This window comes from Carcharhinus amblyrhynchos, chromosome 1 (genome assembly GCF_965287045.1).
Source record: "Carcharhinus amblyrhynchos chromosome 1, sCarAmb.v2.hapA, whole genome shotgun sequence".
NCBI classification, from domain to species: Eukaryota; Metazoa; Chordata; class Chondrichthyes; order Carcharhiniformes; family Carcharhinidae; genus Carcharhinus; species Carcharhinus amblyrhynchos.
Window position 1 is genome coordinate 83,300,921 of NC_137324.1, and position 21,914 is coordinate 83,322,834.

The 21,914-nt window shown below is 42.0% G+C and overlaps 1 protein-coding gene across 1 annotated transcript in view; it reads left to right on the forward strand.

The window, feature by feature from the left end:
* The first annotated feature begins 1,428 nt into the window (after positions 1 to 1,428).
* The window catches only part of gabrg1 (gamma-aminobutyric acid type A receptor subunit gamma1), a 109,520-nt gene continuing 89,034 nt past the window's right edge, over positions 1,429 to 21,914 (forward strand). Inside the window, exon 1 of the mRNA XM_080188103.1 lies at positions 1,429 to 1,567. Coding sequence (XP_080044229.1) covers positions 1,461 to 1,567 — 107 coding nt within the window. The 5' untranslated portion in view covers positions 1,429 to 1,460. The remainder of the gene's footprint in view (positions 1,568 to 21,914) is intronic.

Below are 21,914 nucleotides of genomic sequence, written 5' to 3' on the forward strand. Positions count from 1 at the left end.
TTCCTACTATTATTCCTACCAAAGTGGATAACCTCACACTTGCCAACATTGTATTCCATCTGCCAGGTCCTCGCCCACTCGCTCAGCCTATCTAGATCCCTCTGCAGACTTTCCACACCCTCCACACAATTTGCTGTTCCACTTATCTTTGTGTCATCGGCAAATTTCGACACCTTACACTTGGCTCCCTCCTCCAGATCATCTATATAAATGGTAAATAGCTGAGGCCCCAGCACCGATCCCTGGGGCACTCCACTAGTCACCAACCACCAATCCGAATAGCACCCATTGACACCCACTCTCTGCCTCCTATTTGACAGCCAATCCCCTATCCACGCTAACACCGTACCCCCAACTCCATGCCTCCTAATCTTCTGTAACAACCTTTTGTGCGGCACCTTATCAAACGCAACTTGTGTTCTTAACACAAGTTGTACTACAGGAGTAATGGTTGCTGATCGATTGGCAAGTAGACTCTGATAGGCTGAGATGTTGCCATGGAGAAAGCAACAAGCAATTATAGGCTTCCAGGTTGTTTGAAAATGGCCCAGAGTTTCCTTTGTTTTGGGAGAATGGGTCCCCATGTATGAATATCTGTCACTCCTAGACTTTGCTTATACAACTAATGCATATATGTTGATCAAACATGATGGGGGGCCCTAAACTAGTTGATTCAATTCAGTTCTGTTACAGTTCATATAATCATAGAATCCCTATAATGCAGAAGGCCATTCAGCCCATTGAGCCTGCAGAGCCAACAGTTGCACCCAGATCCTATCCTCGCAACTCCACATATTTACGTGCCAATCCCCAACCACTAAGGGGCAATTTATCATGGTCAATCAACCTAACCCGCACATCTTTGGAGGGTGGGAGGAAACCGGAGCACCTGGAGGAAATCCACACAGACATAGGGACGATGTGCAACCTCCACACAGTGACCCGAGGCCGGAATTGAACTCAGGTCCCTGACACAGCAGTGCTAACCATTGTGCCACCGTACTGTACATTGCTGACGACCTTTGCTGAAGACCTTAGAATGCTGTCGCTAATACCACTTAAAAAATTATACTCCTTTAAGAAATACGTACATATTTATGTAGCATTTTAAAATCTTAATAAAGCATCTTGGCATCATGCTAAACAAAGGTTTAAAGATAAGAATTACATCTTTAGATATGAGAATTTCAGATAGTATTTTGTGAGTAATGCACCTTTAACTAAAACACAACAAACCTTCAATGCAATTGATTGTGAATCACAACTGAGCTTGGAAGTCCCACCCCACTGTGCTCTGATTTGTAGGAAAACTCATTGCTATAATTTATAGAAGGGCTCTACAACCTCTGTGGTTGCTTTCACTGTCTGTTAGCATTTGTCTGTACAGTTCCGGTTGCAGACTGGTTTGGATTGTTCTACAGCAGCAGAGTCAGGGTTTTTCCACCAATACTGTGTCTGCGATGGGTTCAGAGAAATATTATTTTTCCACCTTTATGTTTTATGTACCTTCTTCCTATTGCTTCAAATTATATCTCCCTGTCTTGATGGTGTTTGTTTTGCGAGCCTGGTAAGTGTCTGGCCAAAGATGTGTTGCAATTGCGCCTGACAAAGGGAGCTTGCTTTTTTTTTGCTTAGTACACTGCTTGCACATCAATTCAATCTTATAAATGCATACAGCAGTGTCCTTGAAAGCAGCTTCAGTATAATTGCTGTAACATATTCAATATTACATTAATATTTGGCCTCAAGATGTAAATTAATTTAAAACTGCATTTGTTGTGTATTCTGCAATGTTTATATTCATTTAAATTCTCAAAATATAGTGTTAAATACTCGGTATGTGATACATATTGATACAATAACTGTGAGCTATCAGCTATTAAATCTATCGTGGCTTTTAACTTTCATTCATCTGATATTTAAATTGGACTGTAATTTGATCAATGTTAATCTATATAAACAGATGTGTGTAGCATTGCTATTTTATAATGTATTTTTAATTTAAACAGCAGTATTGAATTGTTTCTGAAATTAACTTCAAATAATTTAGCAGGTTAGAAATTTTGTGGATTTTCTGTCCATTGAAGTGTTTTATGCAGGTGTTTGAAGTTTGCTCCACTGAATGACATTTACTCCCATGGATTCACACGAAATGTGCATGGTACCAGGTTAATATGTCTACTTTGTGGTAGATCCAGGGATGTCTTACTCTTAAGTTGCTAGATTTATAGCTTGTAATTTAGATTGGTTAAAAAGTCAAAACAGTTGTGATCTCAAAATATTATTCACTTAGAACCGTTTGCCAAGGTACGGTGCATGGTTGGGTATCGCATGTACTTCCTCACCTCTGTTGAAGAGAACAACCATACTGGAAGTTAATTAATTGAAACTAATATCCATTCATACATAAAAATGTCTTTCTTTTAGAGCTTGCATCCTTCCCACTGAAGATATTATGCACCAATGTTAGAATTTCAAACCATCTTCTTAAAAAAAAGAGAAATGCCAGTATTTTCATGTCAAGTTTCTTTGACTTGGAGCCAGAAATTTGCACTGAGCTACAATTACCCTCTAATGAACCTCGGGAGTTTATAAACAGTTACAATTACCATCATTTACCTATTTAGACCTCCTCTCCACAGGAACTACTTGATTAGGGACCTGTTTACATCAAGCATTTCATAGCCTTAGCATCCTTTTGACCGCAAACTGAACTTCCATATTCAAATCCTTTCCATCACGAAGACTGACTATTTTTATCTCTGTATTATCACTCGATTTCCACCTTACCTTACCTCAGCCTATCTACTGCTGGCTCTCACCTGTGCTATTGTCATCTCCAGACTCCATTATTCTAATGTTCTCTTGGCTGACTTCTCATCCTTTACAATCTGTAGACTTCAGTTTATCAAATGTTACCTGTTTCCCATTCTGTATGAAGTCCCAATCACAGCTGAGCTCTATTGGCTTGGGGTCTCCCAACCTCTGAGAGTTTACAATTCTTACCTGTGTTTAACTCCATTCATGACCTCATCCTCTCCATTTCTATCACTTTTTCCACCTCTAAATTGCCTTCAAAGACTTCACTCCTCTGATTCTGTGCATTTTAATTCACTTAACTTCAGCAATCAGCTGACTAGGGAATTCCCTCCTTTAATTCCTCCATCACTGGAGCATCCTTTAAAATATGCTTTGAAATCTGCCTCTTCAACCAAATTGTGGTTACCCTTTCCAATATCCCTTTATTTGGCCCAATCTTCATGCTTAGATCACAATTTGGTGAAGTAATTTTTTCAACACTACTGGTTACATCTAGGCCTCTCCATCTATTACTGGTTACACCTAATAGATGGAGAGGCCTAATCATAGACAGATGGCCACAACTTAGCAGCTAAACAGAACTAAATTGCAGACTACAGGATAGGAACTTCAACTTGCATTGAAAACAGGAGCAAAATGGGCATAGATGTTCATATATGTGCCCAATGGCATTGGCAAAAGACTTGAGGTTCATGCCTTATTTGACTGTGATTGGCAAGTCATTAGCTCTATTATTGTTGTTTATTAGCAGCTCATTGATTGTTAGGGTGGAACTTGCATGTCAGTGATACCATTTTAAGGAGGTGCACTGTAAATCTTTGGAATCTTAGCAGTGCATTATTTCTGTAAAGTGAGGATGATAGTTAAGAGACGTTCTCCCTGCTCTCTTACAAAAAGGGGCCACAAAATTGTTTTGGCAGATAAGGTAAAGGAGAATCCAAAAAGCTTCTACAAATACATAAAGAGCAAAAGAGTAACAAGGGAGAGAATAGGGCCTTTTAAGGATCAACAAGGACTTCTATATGCAGATCCACACGAGATGGGTGACACCCTAAATGAATATTTCTCATCAGTATTTACTTTTGAGAAAAGCATGGATATTAGGGAACTTGGGGAAATAAATAGTGATGTCTTGAGGAGTGTACACAGCCTCAAGATAAAGGGGGGCGGTTTAGAACAGAGTTGAGGAAGAACTTCTTCACTCAAAGGGTGGTGAATCTCTGGAATTCTCTGCCTGTTGAAGTGGTGGAGGCTACCTCGCTAAATATTTTTAAGAAGAGGGTTGATGGGTTTTTGATAAGAGAGGGGATTAAGGGTTATGGGGAGAGGGCGGGAATGTGGAACTGAGCCACGACAGATCAGCCATGATCTTATTGAATGGCGGGGCAGGCTCGAAGGGCCAGATGGCCTACTCCTGCTCCTATTTCTTATGTTCTTATGTTCTTATTACAGAGAAGGAGGTGCTGCAAGTCTTAAAGCGCATCAAGTAGATAAATCCCTGGGACCTGATGAAGCATATCCCAGGATATAGTGGAAGACTAGGGAGGAAATTGCAGGTCCCCTAGCCGAGATATTTGAATCATCGGGTGAGGTGCCTGAAGATTGGACAATGGCAAATGTTGTGCCTTTGTTTAAAAAGGGCTGCAGGGAAAAGCCCGGAAACTATAGACCAGTGAGCCTTACATCTGTAGTGGGTAAATTGTTGGAAAGTATTTTGAGAGACGGGATTTACAGGCATTTAGAGATGCAAGTACTGATTAGGGACAGTCAGCATGGCTTTGTGAGTAGAAAATCATGTCTCACAAATTTAATAGAGTTTTTTGGAGGGGTAACCAAGAAGGTAGAGGAGGGAAATGCAGTTGATGCTGTCTAGATGGACTTTAGCAAGGCCTTTGACAAGGTAGCGCATGGTAAGTTGTTGCATAAAGTTTAATGTCACAGGATCTAGGGTGAGGTATCTAAATGGATACAAAATTGGCTTCTTGTAAAGAGCTGTTTTTCAAACTGGAAGCCTGTGACCAGCAGTGTGCCTCAGGGACCAGTGCTGGACCCACTGTTATTTGTCATTTTTATTAATGATTTGGGTGAAAATATAGGGTGCATGGTTAGTAAGTTTGCAGATGACACCAAAATTGGTGGCATAGTGGACAGTGAGGAAAGTTACCTCCAATTGCAATGGGCTCTTGATCAATTGGGCCAGTGGGCTGATGAATGGCAGATGGACTTTAATTTAGACAAATGTGAGGTGATGCATTTTGGTAGATTGAACCAGGGCAGGACTTACTCAATTAATGGTAGTGTGTTGGGAAGAGTTACAGAACAAAGGGATCTAGGGGTACATGTTCATAGCTCCTTGAAAGTGGAGTCACAGATGGACAGGGTGGTGAAGAAAGCATTCGGCATGATTGGTTTCATTGTTCAGAACATTGAATACAGGAGTTGGGATGCCTTATTGAAGTTGTACAAGACAACGATAAGGCCACACTTGGAATGCTGTGTGCAATTCTGGTCTCCCTTTTATAGAAAGGATGTTATTAAACTTGAAAGAATGCAGGAAAGATTTACTAAGATACTACTGGGACTTGATGGATTGAGTTATAAGGAGAGACTGAATAGACTGGGACATTTTTCTCTGGAGTGTAGAAGGCTGAGGGGTGACCTTATAGAAGTCTATAAAATAATGAGGGGCATAGACAAGGTAGATAGTCAATATCTTTTCCGAAAGGTAGAGGAGTCTAAAATTGGAGGGCATAGGTTTAAGGTGAGAGAGGAGAGATAAAAAAGTGTCCAGAGGGGCAATTTTTTCACACAAAGGGTGGTGAGTGTCTGGAACAAGCTGCCAGAGGTGGTAGTAAGGCGGGTACAATTTTATCTTTTAAAATCCATTTAGATAGTTACATGGGTACAATGGGTATGGAGGGATATGGGCCAAATGCGGGCAATTGGGATTTGCTTAGGGGTTTAAAAAAAAAGGGTGGCATGGACAAGTTGTTCTGAAGGGCCTTTTTCCATGCTGTAAACCTCTATGACTCTAAGTCAGAGTCTCTTCACTCTGACTTGCAACTTTTCTTCAGTGTGATCTTCCAGCCCAATGTTCTTGGTGCTGGAAGATCACACTTGGTGCAGCTAAATAACTCCACATTTTTTTTATAATTTGTCTGGTGCAGCCAACACTGCCAGAAATAGGCCTATAAGTCTATAAGTAGTCTGAAACCATTTGCTGGAGTCTTGCTTGAATGAAGCTGAGGATTTCTTTAATTAGCACTGATGGAGACTCTCTGTTGACTGTTGCCACTAAGGATTTGTGGAAGCGTTTAAAAGTGAACAGATACAATGCTCCTAAAGTGCAATTTGGCAGAAGCATCCTTTATCAACCCCAGTGCATTAATTTACTAATAGTTTTTAGATTTCCATTGCTATCACGAAGACTAAAAGCCTCCAAAGTCAACATGGCATTTGGTGTAAATCTGGTGTAGTTTGGGTGCAGCAGCTCAGAAAGCAATATTCAAGGCTAATGAAAGGTAGACACTGTGAGCTAAATTATTACACATTTAGCAACCAACACCCCTCCACCCCCATCACCACCCAATGGCTTAATGAAGTGCCACAAGAGGTCCATTAGTATTGACTAAAAAACTATCTTTGTACAATGAAGATGCAGATAATTCATCAGCACCTTCACAACATTAGCACTGACTAGTCTAGAGGAGAAAGACCATTTTCCCCAAACTTAATCATTCACCCATTGAAGAATCCATCACACGCATTTACAAAAACTCAATGTTCCTTAAGTGATCCAAACTTTTCACTTCCCCTAGCCTATATTCGCATCAACTTTGTGTAAAGAACTTCCAGGCTAAGTAAATGCTTCTAATACAATCCATGTACTGACATAACTTTTGAAAAGATATTTGGACTACCGGTAACCGCCTGACAGGATTGCATGGCAGAACTTTAAGTTTTAAGACTTTCACTGAAACAAACAAATTGAAGGGAATATTGACTAAACACTACTTTTGTAGATAGCTTACACTTCAAACTACAGAAAAAAGCTTCCTCCATTTAACTATTCATGCATCCAAAAATTCCATATTATGGTTGTACTTTACATTGCATCTTAAATGATACTTTCTCCTCTAGGAACAAAGGACAAAGCGGTTTCTGCTCGCAAGGGGTTGCTTCCTTTTCTCTTTCCCAACCAGGCAATTTTTAATTCCTGAAGTAACTTTCAAAGTGAAGGTTACCTCTAGCCAAATCTAGGTGAATCTTTCAGCCTCACTAAAGTAGTCACAAACTTGGTACTTCCAATTCAGGCATGAGTTTCCATCTGTATTCTGTGTGATGAATAATAAAGACTAGATGCCTTTATCTCCCTGCTCTCTTCTCCTCTATCAGATTCTTGCAAACTGAATAGTTTGTGAGGTTCAAAAATTAAGTAAGTCCCTGTAACTCGATATTGCAAGAGCTTGCCATGGACTCTTTCCCTACTTAGAGCTCATCTCGATGGTAACATGAATCACATAGACCTTCTATCCAAGTAGCTATTCTAATTATCTATCTTTTAGACCCCGACTCCATTCTATGCTTGTAATTAAGTAATTTAAAATATAACCATTTCCAATACCTAATGATTCTAACATGTTCCTGTGAGATTTGGAGACTAACAGTCTATCCAGTATTATCAAAGATGGCTTTGCCTTTGTCCTTCTTCCCAGCAATTCAATCTGGACTTCACTGCCCCATAGCAACCAAATCATCAGGCTTATTGTCCAGCAGGATTCAGACTCCCTTCACTGTTGAGTTTTTCCAGCATTTTCTGTTTTTGTTTCAGATTTCAGTATCTGCAGTATTTTACCTTGTCCCTCTTCACTATCTCATTTTACCTTAAACAGACAGTTCCAAAACATAATAAACTTATAAAACTTGTAGTTGTAACACTTAAGAACAAAGAACAATATACCACAGAAAGAGGCCCTTTGACCCCCCCAAACCTGTGCCAACACATGATGCCTTTTTAAACTAAAGACCTTCTGCATCCATGAGGTTCTTATCTCTCTATTCCCTGCCTATTCATATATCTGTCAAGATGCCTCTTAAATGTTGCTGGTGTATCTGCTTCTACCAGCTCCTCTGGCAAAACATTCCAAATGCTTACCACCATCTGTATGAAAACCTTGCCTCTCACATCTCCTTTAAAGTTTCCCTTGTTTACCTTAAACCTATACCCCTGAGTAATTGACACTTCTACCCTGGGAAAAAGACTCCAGCTATCCATTCGATCCATGTCTCTCATAATTTTGTAAAATCCTATCAGGTTGTTCCTCAGCCTCTGACTTTCAGGTGAAAACAAAGTTCATCCAATCTCTCCTCATAGCTGATACCCTGCAAACCAGCAAACATCGTGGCAAACTTTTTCTGTACCTTCTCCAAAGCCTCCACATCCTACTGGTCATGTGGCAACTAGAACTATACTCAGTATTCCAAATGCAGCCTAACTAAAGTTCTATACAGCTGCAACATGATTTGCCAAGTTTTATAATCTATGTCCCAATTGATGAAGGCAAGCATGCCATATGCGTTCTTGGCCACCTTATCCACTTGTGTTGTTACTTTCAGGGAACTGTTGACTTGTATGCCTAGATCCCTTTGTATGTTAATGCTTCTAAGTGTTTTAAAGTTTATTTATTAATGTCACAAGTAGGCTTACATTCACACTGCAATGAAGTTACTGTGAAAATCCTCTAGCTTCTCAGCTTTGGCACCTGTTCAGGAACACAGAGAGAATTTAGCATGACTAATGGACCTAACCAGCGTGTCTTTCGAACTATGGGAGGAAACCGGAGCACCCAGAGGAAACCACACAGACACGGAGAGAACATGCAGACACTGCACAGACAGTGACCCAAGCTGGGAATCAAACCTGGGTTGCTGGTGCTGAGGCAGCAGCACTAACCACTGTGGTTCTGCCATTTATTGTATACTTCCCTCCTGTGTTATACCTTCGAAAATGCATCACTTCACATTTGTCTGGATGAAATTCCATCTGCTATTTCTCTACCCAAGTCTCCAGCCTATCTATATCCTGTTGTATCTCTTGGCAATCTTCCTTACTATCCACAACTCTCCTGATCTTTATGTTGTTCGCAAACGTACTAATCAGACCACATACATCCTCCTCCAAATTATTTACGTATATTACAAATAACAGTGGTCCCAACACTGATCTCTGCAGAACACCACTGATCACAAATCTCCAGTCAGAAAAACACCCACTCTCTGTCTTCTATGGCCTAGTCAGTTCTGTATCCATCTTAGCAGCTCACCGCAGATCCCATGTGACTTTATCTTCTAAATTAGCCTGCCATGAGGAACCTCATCAAAGGCCTTGCTAACATCCATGTAGACAAAGAACAAAGTAAATTTATGCACAGAAACAGGCCCTTCGGCCCTCCAAGTCTGCACTGACCATGCTGCCCAACTTAACTAAAACCCCATGCCCTTCCAGGGACCATATCCCTCTATTCCAGTCCCATTCATGTATTTGTCCAGATGCTCCTTAAAACTCACTATCGTATCTGCTTCCAGTATCTCCCCAGCAGCGAGTTCCAGGCACCCACGACCCTCTGTGTAAAACAATCTGCCTCATATATCTCCTTTAAACTTTATCCCTCACACATTAAACCTATGCCCCCTAGTAATTGACTCTTTCATCCTGGGAAAAAGCTTCTGACTATCTACTCTGTCCATGCCCCTCATAATCTTGAAGACATTATCAGGTTGCTCCTCAATCTCCATTGTTCCAATGAGAACAAACCAAGTTTCTCCAACCTCTCTTCATAGCTAATGCCCTCCATACCAGGCGACATCCTGGTAAATCTTTTTGGTGCCCTCTCCAAAGCCTCCACGTATTTCTGGTAGTATAATCCCGGAAGGCTGGCCTCAAGTGGAATGCTTGAAGTATTTGGATGAAGTCTGGGAGGTGAAACCGCTCAAGTGAAATCCCTGAAAGACGAAGCCCTGAAAAGTTACAGATAATTTATAATGGACTCTGCTTATTCTAATGGAGTTGTTGTGCAGGATAATAGACAACATCTACTACCCTGTCCTCACCAGTCAACTTTGTCACTTCCTCAAAAAACTTAATCAAGTTTGTAAGACATGACCTCCCATGCACAAAGACACACTGCCTATTGCTAATAAATCCATATTTTCCAAATGTGAGTAAATCCTGTTCCTAAGAACCTTCTTCAATAATTTCCACTGATATAAGGATCACCAGCCTATAATTACCCAGATCATCCCTGTTGCCCTTCTTAAACAAAGGAAAACCATTTGTTGTTCTTCACTCCTCTGGGAACTCTCCTGTGTCTAAAGGATCAAAGATTTTGTACAAGGCTCCAGCAATTTCCTCCTTGCCTCCCTCAGTGTTATGGGATAGCTCCTATCAGGGAACTTGTCTATCTTAATGATTTTCAAATTAGGAACACCTTTTTATATCGACATGTCCTAGGATATCAACATACTCCTCTGTAGTCTCACTATCCACCACGTCCTTCTCCTTTGTGAATACCAATGCAAAGTATTTTTTAAGGACCTCACTCTCTTTCTACAGCTCCACATGTAAATTCACTTCTTACCCTTTCCCTAGCTACCCTATTGCTCCTTCTATACGTATAAAATGCCTTGGGATTTTCCTTAATCCCATTTGCTAAGGACATTTCATGGCACCTTTTGGCTTTCTGAACACCTTGTTTAAGTTCTTTCCTGCTACCTTTATATTATTTGAGAGCTTTGTCTGTTTTCAGTTTCCTAATCCTTATGTATGCCTCCTTTTTCTTTTTGACTAAGTTCACAATTGCTCTTGTCATCCATGGTTCCCGAAGCATGCCATCCTCATCCTTCATTTTCACAGCAACATGGTGGTCCTAAACTCAAATCAACTGGCCTTTAAGGATTCCCACATGACAGATGTGGATTTACCCTCAGACAGCTTCCTCCAATCTACATTTCCCAGTTCTTGCCTAATATAATCGTAGTTAGCCATGCTCATTGGGATCCCCGCAGAGAAGGGAACTATCCCCAACCCTATCAAACAGAGAGGCAACTTCCCCCTCACTATTTGGTCACATACCTGCACACCACGCAGACATCGGGATGACCCGACAACCCCTGCCCCTCATCATTGCCAGTATCTGGGCATCACCTCACCACCACCCTTCCACCCCCCCATAATGGAACCCCCCTCGTCAATGGGGTTCCCTAGAGGCTGCACCCCAGATTTGTTCCACACTAGACTAGGCAATATTGCATACATAGACACAATCATTGATGTGCATTACATCAGACTGCAGTCATGCACATGGGTCACCATCATTATTAATAATTGAGCTTACATTTGGCACTGAGGGTTTAGTCACAGAAGTCCATTGTCTTTCTTATTAGGAAACACTTGATAATTCAGATAAATACTAAAATACACTTCAAAGAATATTATTTTAAGCGCATTAGCACCCAAAACATTGAAATTATTTCCAGTTTGGTATTCAACGACTAATCCAATTGATTCATTTCAAGTTCAGAATACCTTCTGTTGTTAGAGTAAATCAAATGAACATCAACACAATATATTTATTCAAATTTTTTGACTAGACTAGATATAACACAAAAGCAATACAGTGCTGTAATCCACCAGTATAAATATTCAGGTATAATTTGCTCTCATGGTGCTCTTTAGGCATCTGTCATGCACAGTGGGCCTCACTGTAGTTGGAAAGAGCATCTACATGCATCTATTATCCCTTGGGCCATTTACAAAGCCTGAGGACACTTCAAATCCAATCCCTGACTGAACACTGTGCATAAACCTTAGGCAGTAAACAGAAGCACAGCTGCCAAGCTCAAGGCCTTCTGTGTGCTGCAGAGGAGAGGGAGAGAATAATAAAATCATAGAATTTTGCAGCACAGAAGGAGGCCATTTGGTCCATTGTGTCTGCACCAGCTCCCAAAAGAGCTACAAACTAGTCCCATTCTCCAGCTTTGTCTCTGTAGCCCTCTAAATTCATCACTTTCAAATCTGTATCCAGTTCTCTTTTGAAACCTCCAATGGAACACACCTTCACCACTTTCCCAGATAGTGCATTCCATATCCCAATAACTCTCTGAGTAAAGAAGTTTCTCCTCATCTCACTCCTAGCTCTGATCATCTTGAAATTGTGATTCCTAGTTACTGATATACCAACTAGTGAAAACAGAATATCCTTCTTTACCTTGTCAAAATTATTCATAATTTTGAATACCTCAAGAAGAACATCTTTTAATCTTCTCTATTCTCAGGAGAATAAGCCTAATTTCTCTAATCTTTCCTTGTAAAAAAAATTCTCATTCTTAGTATCATTCTAGTAAATCTCTTTTGCACCCACTCAAGCACTTTAACATCCTTCATTAAATAACGTGCCCAGAATTGAACACAATACTCCAAATGTTCTGACAAAGATTTGTAGAAGTATAGCATCACTTCTTTGCTTTTATAATGTACGCCTCCATTTATGTGTCCAAGGATCCTCTCAGCCTTCTTAACAACTGTTTCAACTTGCCGGCTACCTTCAGAGAATCACAGACTTGAACCCTGGGGTCCCTCTATTCCTGTTCTCCCCTTAATGTTGTACCTTTGAGCCTGTATTTTCTCCCCATGTTTCTTCACTCAAAATGCTTTCCCTCACATTTCACTGCATTGAAATTCATCTGCCAGGTGTCTGCCCATCTGGCCAACTTGCCAATGTCCCTCTGAAATTGTTCAGTATCATCCTCACAATTCACTATTCTCCCTACCTCAGTATCATCTGCAAATTTAGAGATTTTGCCCTCAACAGCCATCTCTAAATATATAAATCATTTATATAAATCAGAAAAAGCAAGAGTCCCAACACTGATTGCTGGGGTACACCTCTTTCAACTTGTCCCTAGTCTAAGAAATGCCCATCTATGCCTACCCCCTGTTTTCTATCTCTTAGCCAATGACTAATCCATGCTGCCAAAGACCCAGCAATCCCAAACATCAATCCCAAACATTTCTAATTTGCTAACCCTATCATTTGGTCCTGTTGTCTTGGATGACCTTGGCAGTCACCCACTGGAGTCCTGAAGCCTGGATTATTGTGGCTGACTTTCTGTGGGGCAGCTTGAGGGAGGCAGTGATATAGTGGTCTTGTGGCTAGACCAGTAAGCCAGAGACATTGGGTAAGATCCAGGGAAGGTCTGGCCTACATGTTACTCCAGAACCGCAGTGATGTGGTTGATTCTTCATTGCCCTTGTAAATGGCCTCGCAAGATACTCAGAATGAACAACAAATGCTCCTACAGGATCTGGGGACTAGGGTTCAAATCTCATCACAGCAGATGGAAAAACTTGAATTCAATAAAAATCTGGAAAATTCTAATGATGATCATAAAACCATTGTCAATTGTTGTAAAAGCCTACCTGGTTCATGAATCTCCTTTAGAGAAGGAAATCTGCCATCTTTAGCAGGGCTGACATACGTGTAACTCCAGAGCCACAGCAATATGGCTCACTCTGAAATGGAGGGCCGTTAGGTATGGGCAATAAATGCTGGTGCAGCAAGTGATGCTCACATCCCAAAAATGAATTTTAAAAAACCTTGAGTGATTCAGAAGGCATAAAGGCAACCTACATATTTTAAAGTGACAGTGGACTGTTTTTGAAAGAAGTGGTGGGCGTTTTTGAAAAGTAAAGCTATAGCTTTGATACTTTGAGAAATAGCTGAACACTTTTTATTCTTTCATGGGGTGTGTGCGTCAGCAGCAAGTCTAGCATTTGTAGTTCATTCGTTATTCTTCTTTAACTGAATAGCTTGCAAGGCCATTTACAAGGGAAGTGAAGAGTCAACCACATCGTGATGGGTCTGGAGTTACATGTAGGCTAGACCTTCTCTAAAGGACAGTATTGAATCATATGGGTTTTTACAACAATCAACGATGGTTTTATAGTCAACATTACTGAGATTAGCTTTATATTCTCAATTTAATAATGGAATTTAAATTCAACCAGCTGCTGTGTTGGGATTTGAACCTCTGTCCTCAGAACATTAGCCTGTGAATTATTTTTCTGGTGCTTTAGCTAGACCTTAGGATTATTAGTCCAATGATATTACCACTACACCATCATCTCTCCCAAACATAAGAATGAACACTGATGTGTGTCAATGTATGATAACCTTTGTGGAAGTTGTGCTATGGAAGAGGATCATCCTGTGTCCACAAAGGGCCAGCAGCTCTCTGGATATACACTCTAGAGGCAGAGAGAACAAGCAAAGATGGAGGTCAATGCTAGGAGTGTTGCTCAAATATATAGATGCAGTGCAGGAAGGAGTATAATGATCTAACATGAATTGTCAAAGTGAGTGAAATTAGTTTTAATTGGCATATCCTACCAATGGCATCTCTGACCTCATCCACTGTTCCATTCACTACAACCCTCACTGCACCTACTAACAATTTCTATCAATCAGTACTCAATCTTTCAATTCATATAGTTTACTTCAGAATTACAGTGTCAGCATTTTACCATGCCAGTGCAAACCATTCATTGACATTCTTCCTTCTTTCTTCAAGGAGAAGGTGGTGCATAATAGAAGGCTGGGGGAAGGAATTGAAGAAAAGCAGGTACACCTAGAATTCCTTCAGAGCAGAAGGAGGACATTTCGCCCATTGAGCCTGCACCAAAATCCCACCTAGGTCCTATCTCCATAATTCCACATATTTACCCCACTAATCCCCTAACCTATACAGCTTGGGACACTAAGGGGCAATTGAGCATAACCAATCTGCACTTCTTTTGGAGTATTGAAGGAAACCAGAGCAACTAGAGGAAACCCACACAAACACAGGGGGAATGTGCAAACTCCACACAGACATTTAGCTGAGGCCAGAATTGAACCTGGCTTCCTGGCACTGTGAGGGAACAGTGCTAACTACTGTGTCACCAGTGTGTTCACTACTTCTATCATGTAAAGACATTCCTTTCTTTAGCCCAATACAGTCCTCAACAGTCATCAGCTTCTTAACAAAGAAGCACTTGCCATTTGCTCACGTTATCCTTTCCACTTAACCATTTAGCTGATTTAATAGCACTCTTAGTTGTGTGTTACTTCATATACTTCAACTACTTGTTTTTTTTTACTAGATATTCCTGAAATTATTTTTGTTCCCATTTTACTTACCTTTGAATGTCAACCATCTTAGCTTCTTTTAAGCATACACGTTTTGACTTTGGGCATGTACATTCCTTCCATGTGTTGTAATTCACTCTTTAAACATTTTGTTTTATTTATAATGTAGGATTGGACCCTACCTAATAAAACTGACCAACTGAATGTATTTAATTTAAGTTAATCCTTTTGAAATCTGGAATTAATTACGGATTGCCACTATCTTTGGCACTACCAGCTAAAACTTATATCATCGTGAATGTTTCACAAGAGTTAAAGTGTACTGAGGTCTGATGACAACTTTGGATCATGACTAAGCAGTTGATCTAATACATGGATATCTTTTTTTCTTATTAAGAGACAGTTGTGTATCATTTCAACTGAACTTCTAATTTAATTGATATAATTTCCCATGGTATTACTAAATTGCTGGAAAATCAAAATCACACATGATTTTAGTAATTAGTTTTCATTGACAAGTCAGTTGCTGATTTGGGAATTTGGTGAAAATTTTGTTAAAGTTTCCCCCAATCATGTCAGCCTTCACTGAGAAACATTTAAACCATTCAGCCCAAGATTGCTATCTGTCATATTGTTGCATCCATCAAGGGATGGGGAAAGTGATGGTCATGTGTCAGATTTGCTTAAAATGGAAGGAAAAACAGAAGACACAAGAGTATTCTGAACATAATAAGAAGTAGGAGCAGGAGTAGGCCATCTAGCCCTTCGAGCCTGCCCCGCCATTCAATAAGATCATGGCTGATCTGAAGTGGCTCAGTTCCACTTTCCCGCTTTCTCCCCGTAACCCTTAATCCCCTTGCCTACCAAAAACCTATCCACCCGTGTCTTAAATATATTTAGCGAGGTAGCCTCCACCACTTCAACGGGCAGAGAATTCCAGAGATTCACCACCCTTTGAGCGAAGAAGTTCCTCCTCAACTCCGTTCTAAAATGCCCCCCCCCCCCTTATCTTGAGGCTGTGCCCTCTAGTCCTGTTGTCCTTTCTGAGCGGGAAGAATCTCTCTACCTCTACCCTATCCATCCCCTTCATTATCTTGTACATCTCTATAAGATCCCTCCTCATCCTTCTAAACTCCAACGAGTACAGACCCAGTCTATTTAGTCTCTCTTCATAATCCAACCCCCTCATCTCCGGTTTCAGCCTAGTGAACCTCCTCTGTACTCCCTCCAAGGCCAAAATATCCTTGCGCAAGTACGGCGACCAAAACTGCACACAGTACTCCAGCTGCGGCCTCACCAATGCCCTGTACAGTTGCAGCAAGACCTCCCTGCTTTTATATCCTATCCCCCTCGCTATAAAGGCCAGCATCCCATTTGCCTTCTTGATCACCTGCTGCACCTGCAGACTGGGTTTTTGCGACTCACGCACAAGGACCCCCAGGTCCCTCTGCACCGTAGCATGCTGCAGCTTTTCACCCTTTAAATAGTAATCCCTCCTACTATTCTTCCTGCCAAAGTGGATAACCTCACATTTGCTAACATTGTACTCCATCTGCCAGGTCCTCGCCCACTCGCTCAGCCTATCTAGATCCCTGTGCAGACTTTCCACACCCTCCACACAATTTGCTTTTCCACTCATCTTTGGGTCATCAGCAAATTTCGTCACCCTACACTCAGCCCCCTCCTCCGGATCATCTATATAAATGGAAAATAGCTGAGGCCCCAACACCGATCCCTGCGACACTCCACTAGTTACCAACCGCCAATCAGAATAGCACCCATTGATACCTACTCTCTGCCTCCTATTAGACAACCAATCCTCCATCCATGCTAACACCTTACCCCCAACTCCATGCCCCCTAACCTTCTGAAGCAACCTTTTGAGCGGCACCTTATCAAATGCCTTTTGAAAATCAAGAAACACCACATCCACCGGTTCTCCTCTGTCTACTGCACTAGTCACATCCTCATAGAATTCCAATAAATTCGTCAACCACGACTTCCCCTTAACGAATCCGTGCTGCATCTCCTCTATCAAACAATTCTTCTCTAGGTGCCTCGATATTTCTTCTTTGATGACAGATTCAAGCATTTTTCCAACAACAGACATTAAACTAACTGGCCTATAATTCCCTGCCTTTTGTCTGCTACCTTTTTTCAACAGCAGCGTAACATTAGCCGTTTTCCAATCTTCCGGCACTTCCCGAGAATCCAGTGACTTTTGGTAAATAATCACTAAGGCATCTTCAATCACCTCTGCCATTTCGTTCGGAACCTTGGGATGAATACCATCCGGTCTTGGGGACTTGTCCACCATCAGTCCCGTTAGTCGATCAAGCACTACCTCTCTAGTGACAGTAATCACATTCAGTATTCTGAAGTAGTTCAAAGTATATTAGTTTATTTATTAGTGCCATAAGTAGGCTTAATTAACACTGCAATGAAGTTACTGTGAAAACCCCCAAGTTGCCACACCCCAGTGCCTGTTTGGGTACACTGAGGGAGAATTTAGCACGACCAATGCACCTAACCAGCACATCTTTCAGACTGTGGGAGTCAACTGGAGCACCTGGAGGAAACTCACGCAGACACAGGGAGAATGTGCAGACTCCGCAGGCAATGACCCAGGCCAGGAATCAAACCTGGGTCACTGGTGTTGTGAGGCAACGGAGCTAACCACTGTGTCATCGTGCCACTCCAGGAGTGGCAAGATGGATACTTCAGAACATAGAATCCCCTCCTCCTTTGCAGACAGGTATAAAACCACATTACAGATGACAGTATCAAATGCCATTAAAAATCATGTAGTAGAAATTTTTACTTTTCACATTCATTCTCTGAAGTAAAAAGGGGCAAAATAAACAATTCTGAGGCTTCACGTCCCATTCCTGATAAATGCCCACATTGCAGAGGTGAAGGAAGACTGCCATAGTGGTAAAGATAACTACATAGGTATCCTGGGTGAGAACCCAAAAGAGTTCTTGGTCCAATTAGATATATAGGGCCCAATTTTACCATCAAACAGGTGCAAAAACTTGGTAAAGTCTGGCATGAGGTGAGTAGTGTGAGGCAAGCCCGCTCCTGCACTGGTTTCCTCTTTACCAAGACCTGAAAATGGCTGCAATCGGGACCGTGCCTGAAACAGGCGCGATGACCATTTAGGCACATTTGCATGCATTTAAATTGACTTAATGGGCTGCACACCCAGCCTTACCAGCACTTCCCCCTTTACCACTGTGTTTGTCCATTCAGAACAAAAACAAACATGCTCCACAAAAGTCCAATTCGGGCGCTCCAGTTAGAGAGGAGGTAAGTGTCAAGTGTCCGACGGCTCTCTGATTGAGATCAGTGGTAGTGGGGGATGAAGGGGGAGATGGGTCCATCGGCGGGGGAGAGGGCCCAACGGCTCTCTGCTTGAGATTGGTAGGGGGCGAAAGGGGGGTCCGCTGCCACTCTGTCTTTGATCAGTGAGGGGGAAGGATTGTCTGCTGCCACTCTGTCTGTGATCAGTGAGGGGGAAGGGGGGCGTCTACTGTCGCTCTACCTAAGATCAATTGGGGGGAAGGGGAGAATAGGCCCATATTTGGTCTGGATAGCGGAGTGTGTAAGGGGGTAAGAGGGTCAATAATGTTGTAGGGGTGCAGCAATGTTTGTGGGGGCTAAGGGGATCCGTGGGGGCTAGGGGGAGGCATTGTCCGGCCCAGGAACAATGTTGCAGGGGAGTTGCATTCTATCATTTTGTTTCTGCGCAGGCGCAGTTGGAGGCGCCAATCGGAGCTGCAGGGTTTTGGGTGCTCCAAGCCCCACCCACAGGTTTCTGCAGCGTGATTCAGAATTGCTGATACTTTTCCAGGCATAGTGCATATGGGGGCACATAAAAATAGGTCTAAAAGTCAGATCTGAAACATTCCCACTTTCAAGTCCTCCCAGCACTTAGTAAAATGGTTAAACAGGGCCCATAAATGTGGGTGTTGATGTCTGTTTTTCAGAAGCCCCCACCACCCCCCCAGATATTAGCTTGCACTGAGCAGAACAAGAACTAGGCTGTCTACATCCAAACTTTCTAAGCTGCAATCGCAGGTACAACTTCAAAATCGTTAAAATGGAAGCATTCCTATGGAACCAGAAGTATTAAGAGTTCTCCTTCAATTCAACATTTATTAGATTCATCCCCCAACTCCCCCATTGATAATCCAGCCTCATTCCAGGACTTAATCTTTGCGCTGGTGCTAACAAAGCAAACAGCTCAATATTCCTCTTAGTCAATTATGCATGTTGCCTTTCGAGGCTTGGCAGGTGTTGGAAACTTGCACAGAAAATGTTACAGAGGCCAGAGAAACAAGTTAGTGCAGGCTTCAGATTGGAGTGCGTGCTGTTGGCAGACTGGTCATGGGCTAGGAAAGCAGCCATTACCAACTTTCAACTGTGTAAGTGCCTTTTATTCATTTGTTGCCCAGGCTGATTTTCTTTAAGGAAAGTTTGCCTACTCTACAACTCCTCCAAGGTTCTCACGTAATGGTTTGAGCAGAGCTGCTGGAAGATTGTGGTTCTTCACAATCCTTGAGGTAGTCATAGACGGTGACTTCTAGATGATTGAACAAGTAAGTGCTTAGCTGTAAACTGTTGAAAAATCCACTTCTGCTGGGACATTCTGGCCCAGAGTACATATTGGCACCATCACTCCACGGGGGCTGAGTCATTATTTCTTAAGACTTGCAAAGGGGCAGATTGTGGAGAATAATAAATCCTTCAAAACCCCTATCCAGTTAATCCACCACTCTCTCCATTGTGAAGCCTAGCATCTGCAGGGCAGAAATTAGAGTATTAGGCCTTTGGAGCAGCAAACGATGCTAGTCTGGACTGTTATCTAGGGTGGACTGCAGGTATGTGATGCCATTCTAAAGGCTTGATGCCAATTGTTCTATATTCTCAGCCATTGGTCCACTGAAAAAGAGCTATCTAGCCTAATCCTACTATCCTGCTCTTGTTCCATAACCCAGTAGGTTATTGCACTTTATCTGTTTTATTATATATTTAAAAAGGTTGCCCTTGCTTTAAGAGCTGATCACATGATTTGATGGTGATGTCATTAGGGTGTTTGCAGAGGCTGCTGTTTTACTTTCAGTTTTCCCTGAGCAGACAAAATCTTTATCATAGAATCCCAACAGTGCACAAGCACATCTCTCCCAATGAACCTGTTACTGCTAGGATGAAATGTGTGCAAACCATGTTCTTTTCTTTTGTGTAAAACTCACAACCCCTCTCACAGTGACGACATTACATGTGTATCCAAGTATTATTTTTAAAATCTAATGAGGGCTTTCACATTTACCAACATTTCAATCATTGAATTCCAGGTACTAATCACTCCCTTTTTCTTTGTGGGGACATATTTGTTCTGAACCCTTTTTGAATGCTTCCTAATGCTCTGACATACCTTTCAGTGACTGTTTCCTGTCCATATTTGTTCAATCATATCACCGCTTTACAAAATTGGACTGCCCCAACTGGGGATATTTACACTTGGTCTACCCTTGTCCTTTTCCATGACTAGGTTAAATCTTTCAACTGACTGCTACCACCAAATTGCAGTCCCACTTTTCCATCCAACTAGTTTAATTCTCTAAAACTTGACTTCCAACCTTCTTGGGCTTACTATGTACTGACTAAAATGTTCTCTTGAATGCATTTTAAGAATTCTGCAACTCTGTTAATGGGATAGGATCAGTGAAAGCAGTGAGGAAGGTAATATTAGTGCAGTGTAACCCCCACTATTATTGCTCTATTGTTTCTCCACTTCTCAGAAATTTGCCTATGTATTTGCTCTTATCTCCCTCTACTTTTTTTTCAGTGGGGAGATGGGATGGGAGTGGGGTGGGGGTGGGAGGGGGGAGAATAGTGGGGTGGCTTCTAGCCTTTGTTTCTTCTGCCTTCCAAACTTGCTAACTAATTTCCTGCCTTCCATTTCCATTTCCAGATTTTCTTCTCTCCCAACTGAATCTGTGTTCAGGTTCCTTTCTTTTGCTCAACTGGTTTAAGTCCTCCCCAACAGCACTAGCAAAATTTCCTCTCATGATTTGTAACCTGACCTGACTGTTGAGCTGCAAACCATCTGGCTTGTTCAGGTCCCAACTCCTCCAGAATCAGTCCCGACTCATCAGGAGCCAACAGCCTCTCCCTGAACCATCGTCCACCCACCAAGAATGAGTGAGAGTTAGTGAATGTCTTGAGAGTGTGAATGGGGTGGGGAGGGGGTGGTAGAATTAATCATAGAATCCCTACAGTGCAGAAGGAGGCCATTTGGCCTCTCAAATCTGCACTAACCACAATCCCACCAAGGCGTATCCCATAACTTCATGCAGTTACCCTATCTAGTCCCTCTGACACTAAGGGGCAATTTAGCATGGCCAATCCACCTTACTTGCAAATCTTTGGACTGTACGAGGAAACCAGAACACCTGAAGGAAACCCACGCAGATACAGGGAGAATGTGTAAACTCCGCACAGACAGTGACCCAAACTGGGAATCAAGCCCTGTTGCTTGATGCTGTAAGACAGCAGTACTAACCATTGTGCCACCATGCCATGTGAACGGGGGTTGTTCCTGAAGTGGATGTGGTGAATGTGTAGAAAAAGCTATGGGTGCAAGGTGATTTATAAATAACAAAGAAAGAGGATGGGATTTTCCACACATCAGCCTCCGGCACCTCGCGGTTTGCTTTGCGGCAGTAGAGGCAGACTGCCGTTGGATAGTGGGGGGATCTTCAGCTCCCACTGCTTTCAATGAGTTTTCCTGTTGTTCGCACTCTCCGCTGCTGGGGAACCCGTGGCAGGGGGAGGGGTCACCATCGGCAATAGTCAGAAGAGCCCGCTGGTGGAAACTACAGACAATTTCAGCCAGATTGTGTG